This window comes from Hoplias malabaricus, chromosome 17 (assembly GCF_029633855.1).
Source record: "Hoplias malabaricus isolate fHopMal1 chromosome 17, fHopMal1.hap1, whole genome shotgun sequence".
NCBI lineage: Eukaryota > Metazoa > Chordata > Actinopteri > Characiformes > Erythrinidae > Hoplias > Hoplias malabaricus.
In genome coordinates, this window is record NC_089816.1 from 31,105,127 (window position 1) to 31,110,858 (window position 5,732).

Here is a 5,732-nt window from a genome sequence, read left to right on the forward strand (position 1 = left end):
AGTGCATAATAGCAACATCAGATTTCATACCATTCTTGGAACAGAGCAGCTTTCAACCAATTGCCAGCTATACGGCCAAATAAACCGAACATGTTTATAAACCATATAGCCACAATTAAGTCTTAGGTCATTCAGTATGAATAGAATCTACTTGGACATGTCAAATGTCTTCAAGATATCAGCAACCCCATCACAAAAATAGTGCATAACAACAGAGGGTGTAATTATACAATGATTTATCATCACCAGACAATCAATCAATCTCCCTCATGTCAATGATTTACCTGCTCACACACAGGTTAGTCCTCCTAGTTTCACAAGGCTATATATTATTGCACTCCTATGGTAAAGACAAGCCGAGGGCAGTTCCACAACAGCCGCCATGCTGGGTTCCTTCATACTAGTTTGGATTATTGCCTGCCTCCTCTTCCTCTTCATCAGGATCCAGAGACCCAAGGACTTTCCTCCTGGACCCCGGCCTGTGCCTATATTTGGAAATCTGTTTCAGCTGAACCTTACCAATCCTCTGAAAGACTTTAAGAGGGTACAGTATCATGGTCTAATTGAAACAAATTATTGTACTTGCAGTATTTTAAAAACGTTATCTTCAAGATGTATTTGACAAAAACAAAGTTAAAGTCACTATGGATCCACAGTAGTTGTGCAAAGAGTATCAGGTTTTTTTTTTTGCAGTGTTTCTGTCTGCTTTGTAGTCCCTTGATTTTCTGCATGTATATTATATTTCTATAAATAAAAGTAATAAACTGGGCAAAACGTAATGAAGGGGCACTGTGCAAAATTTAAATAAAAACCGGATGCAATGATGCAATCACTTAAAATAATTTAAATCCTGTATTTAATTTACATCTTTACAGAGTCAACATTTCAGATGCTACAACTGAAAATGTTTTTTTTTTAAATATATATAGACATTTTAAATATGATGCTAGCAACACTTTAAATAAGGTTAAGACGGGACACTAAAGAACATCCGTACATTTTGAAATGTGTTGATAGCATCAAGTTAAACATCAATAGGGATTGTATTTATTCAAATTCTAAACCACTTGTGACACAGTCTGGTCTTGAATGTCCGTACATTGTATCTGTTCTTGATGGTTTAAACTGTGTCTTTAGTTGGCGGAGCGCTATGGGAATGTTTACAGTTTATATATCGGAGGAAGGCCAGCGGTGGTCCTTACAGGTCTGAAGGCTCTGAAGGAAGCTTTGGTAATTAAAGCTGCAGACTTTTCAGGACGACCACAAAACCTCCTGGTCAGCCATGTAACAGAACAGAAAGGTGAAGTTAAATTTACTGCTGTCTGAATATGCTGATGTTCCAGAAATTTCCGTATTTACTTTAGAATGACTTGACTGCTGTGTAACTTTGGGCAGGTATTGTGCTTGTCGACTATGGCCGTCTGTGGAAAGAGCATCGACGCTTTGCCCTCATGACCCTGAAGAACTTTGGCATGGGGAAGCAGTCGATGGAGGACAGAATTCTGGGAGAAATTGAACATCTTGTGGCACGCTTGAAGAAAAGTGCAGGTTTCATTTAATATTTATTCATTCATTCATTCATTATCTGTAATCGCTTATCCAGTTCAGGGTCGTGGTGGGTCCAGAGCCTACCTGGAATCATTGGGTGCAAGGTGGGAATACACCCTGGAGGGGGCGCCAGTCTTCACAAGGCAACACACACACTCACACATTCACTCACACCTACGGACACTTTTGAGTCACCAATCCACCTACCAACGTGTGTTTTTTGGAAAGTGATAGAAAACTCCTCACAGACAGTCACCCGGAGGAAACCCACGCAGACACAGGTAGAACACACTACACTCCTCACAGACAGTCACCCAGAGGAAACCCACGCGGACACAGAGAGAACACACCAACCCCTCACAAACAGTCACCCGGAGGAAACCCACGCAGACACAGAGAGAACACACCAACTCCTCACAGACAGTCACCCGGAGGAAACCCACATGGACACAGGGAGAACACACCACACTCCTCACAGACAGTCACCCGGAGCGGGAATCGAATCCACAACCTCCAGGTCCCTGGAGCTGTGTGACTGTGACACCTACCTGCTGCGCCACCGTGCCGCCCGTCATTTAATATCATTTAATATAATTTATACATACTATATTAATATAAATATGATATTAAAATGAGTTGCTTTTATGCGTCTTTGTAGGAGGTGTCATTAATCCTGAGACTTTGTTCCATGATGCTACATCAAACATCATCTACTTGGTTTTATTTGGTGTTCGTTACGACTATGGGGATGAACAACTTAAACAATATGTTAGCCGCTTCACTGAAACAAACAAGATTGTCAGTGGACCCTGGGGAATGGTGAGAAATATTATTTTCAACAGTAACATGAATATTCCTTACTATAAAGTTGACAGCTGTTTTGATGTTAAATTGTTACACAAAAATATACAGGAATATGAGAATACTGATTGAATCATATGTCATTTTGTAAATAAATGTGCTTTGACTGTAGTTGAATTCTATTTCCTGTAGTTATTCTGATTGTACAACAGTTAAAACATTTTAATTTTTTCCCCCACAGATATATGATACACTTCCAGTTCTGAGAGCTCTGCCTCTTCCCTTTAAAAAAGCTCTCACAAACTTTCAAGAACTTAAAGAAACAACAGCAAATATGATCAGCAAACACAAGGCATCAAGAGTCCCAGGAGAACCAGAAAGTTTTGTTGACTGTTATCTCGATGAGCTTGATAAGGTGAGTGAATGTGAAGATTTAACCTGGTTTAATCAAAGAGAAATATTCCCCAATATTTCCCATTTATTATGATGCTTTTTGTTTAACAGAGAGGAAATATTGAGTCCTCATTCAATGACAGTCAACTTGTAAGATATATTGTGGACCTACACCTTGCTGGGACAGATACTACCTCCAACACACTCCTAACAGCATTCCTCTACCTGATAACACATACTGACATTCAAGGTTTGAATCCACTGTACTTCACAGTCCAACATTTCCTTTATAGATTTAACATGATCAGCTTGTAGCATACTGTCGCTGTCCAATGGAAAAGCATGAATATCCCAAAATGGTAGCTTTACAGTAGTAGGAAAAAACACCTTTACTTTCTATGCAAGTCAATGTAAATAGATTATATCCAAGAAAAGTTCTACTGGTCCATTCATCATGAAACATTCACACAATGTGTAGCTGCTGTGTTCAAGTGATGTGGAAGAATAATTAAAAAATCAAGATACATGTTTTTAATAGGATGGCGACTATATGTTTTCTGTCTTGTCTTTCTAGAGAAGTGTCAGCAGGAGATTGATGAGGTCCTGAAATGTAAAGCTGATGCATCATTTGAGGACAGACACAAGATGCCATACACACAGGCTGTGATCCATGAGTCTCTGCGCATCGCAAAAACAGTCCCCTTAGGTACACCCCACTGCACCACTAATGACACTGAACTGATGGGCTACAAAATCCCAAAGGTGATTTTTTTTTTCTTGTTTGACCTTCATAATTTAAGCCACACGCGAATACTTTATTTCCCTTTCTTCCTTTTTTGATCCAGGGCACTCTGATCATCCCGAACCTCTCCTCAGTGCTGAGTGAGGAAGGTCAGTGGAAGTTTCCTCATGAATTCAATCCAGAGAACTTCCTGAATGAACAGGGACAGTTTGAGAAACCAGAGGCCTTCATGCCCTTTTCTGCTGGTGAGTGTTCTGCAAAGTGGTAATAAACAGCAAATATCTTTGCTGAGTAGATTTGTTCTGCTTTAATATTCTCAATTTACAAGTGTCTAAGCCCCAGTCCTCGCCTGAAAATGAATATTGGCATGTCCACAGGTCCCCGTGTGTGTCTTGGTGAAGGTCTGGCTCGTATGGAGCTCTTCCTCATCTTGGTGACTTTGCTGCGCCGGTTCCAGTTCTTCTGGCCTGAAGATGCAGGAGAACCAGACTTCACTCCTGTTTATGGAGCCACACTCACACCCAAACCATACAGGATAGGGGTCAGACTGAGAGAGTCAGCTAGAGAAATGTAAAATATGTCACCATTCATTCATTCATTATCTGTAAGCGCTTATCCAGTTTAGGGCCGCAGTGGGTCCAGAGCAGCAGCGATTGCTCTAAGACTGCAAGGGAAGCTCAGCTTCCCCTGAAATGTCAAACAATAAGTGATCAAATATATACTGTTGTGTGTACATGTCATTGAATAAATATGCACTACAACGCACTCAACTTTTGTTCAGAATCAGCTTCTTATCACTGGTAAAGACGCGGCTTTCCTCTCAATCACTCCCACAGCTTCACAGTGATTTAAACAGTGAGGACGCTGACCGTCCACAGAGTTCAATAGCGAAGCAGCGAAGTGCAGCGAAACGAGACGAGTCATTGGATAAATGCTGGGCTTTGTCCCGCCCATCGGACGCTCAGCGTCTCTGGGGGTCTATGGGGCAGTGGGCCGGCCTCGGCTGGGCCGGACGCTCAGGTTCTGCATGATGATTGGATGATCTGTCTGAGGCTGAATCCCTTTTTGATTGACAGCGAAATGAGCGAATCAGCGATCATTTGGTGTAAAGATCCGTGGAAGCACAGGCGGACACACTTCACATGGGCCAAGGCCGTTTAAGCAGCCTAGCTCTGCTGGCCATTGAGAGGACACTAGTCAAGTCCCTTGAAAAGACGTTCTTAAAAAGGAACGGAGGGTAGAATTTACGTATAAATAAACCGACACATTTTATGATGTAGGCCGAAATTGAGCTTCCCCTCCTTGAAAGACCAGCATCCGCCACTGCTCCAGAGCCTACCTGGAATCATTGGACACAAGGCGGGAATACACCCTGGAGGGGGCTTCAGAGGGTGACACATACACTCACACACAGTCACTCACACATTCACACCTACGGACAATTTTGAGTCACCAATCCACCTACCAACGTGTGTTTTTGGACTGTGGGAGGAAACCGGAGCACCCGGAGAAAACCCACGCAGACACAGGGAGAACACACCACACTCCTCACAGACAGTCACCCGGAGGAAACCCACGCAGACACCGAGAGAACACACCACACTCCTCACAGACAGTCACCCGGAGGAAACCCACGCAGACACAGGGAGAACACACCAACTCCTCACAGACAGTAACCCAGAACGGGAATCGCACCCACAACCTCCAGGCCCCCTGGAGCTGTGTGCCTGCGACACCTACCTGCTGCACCACCGTGCCGCCCAGACCTGGTCCATTCTAGCAAAATATCAGTATTAAGAGCTATCTTGTCTTAACATTATCAGATCCATAGGGGGTGCTACACATGTTTCAGAGATTAGACCTTGGACTTTGGGATGTGTGATGAGGTAGAGGAATGCTGTTAGGAGAGTGTTGGAGGTGGTCTCTGTTCCAGGAAAGTGCAGCTCCAGATAATACATCAAAAGCTGGGACTCGGTGAAAGAGGAAGCCTCGTCATCTCCTCTCTGTTGAAAACACCTACATATATTTTTAGTGCATCAAAAGGTTATGGCAGGAGAAATACATTGAGAGAAGTTCCTTCAAACTGCAGCAAAACATCCTATGCACACACCTTATCAATCTCATCCAGATAGGAGTCGACAAAGTCTCTAGGCTCTCCTCGCACTCTGGTGGTTTTATGTTGGTTGACCAAATCTGCTACCATTTTTTTTCATTATTCTGACAATTCTGAAAGCCCTCATAAAGGGAA

At 42.8% G+C, this 5,732-nt stretch overlaps 1 protein-coding gene across 1 annotated transcript; it reads left to right on the top strand.

Moving 5' to 3' along the window:
* Positions 1–368: 368 nt before the first annotated feature.
* LOC136673259 (cytochrome P450 2D15-like) lies at positions 369–4,237 on the top strand. The gene is made up of 9 exons (XM_066648619.1): positions 369–544; positions 1,138–1,300; positions 1,396–1,548; positions 2,207–2,367; positions 2,591–2,764; positions 2,854–2,992; positions 3,317–3,504; positions 3,588–3,729; positions 3,862–4,237. The coding sequence occupies exons 1-9, from the start codon at positions 383–385 to the stop codon at positions 4,056–4,058; spliced, it is 1,479 nt and encodes a 492-aa protein (XP_066504716.1). The 5' UTR covers positions 369–382; the 3' UTR covers positions 4,059–4,237.
* Positions 4,238–5,732: the final 1,495 nt, after the last annotated feature.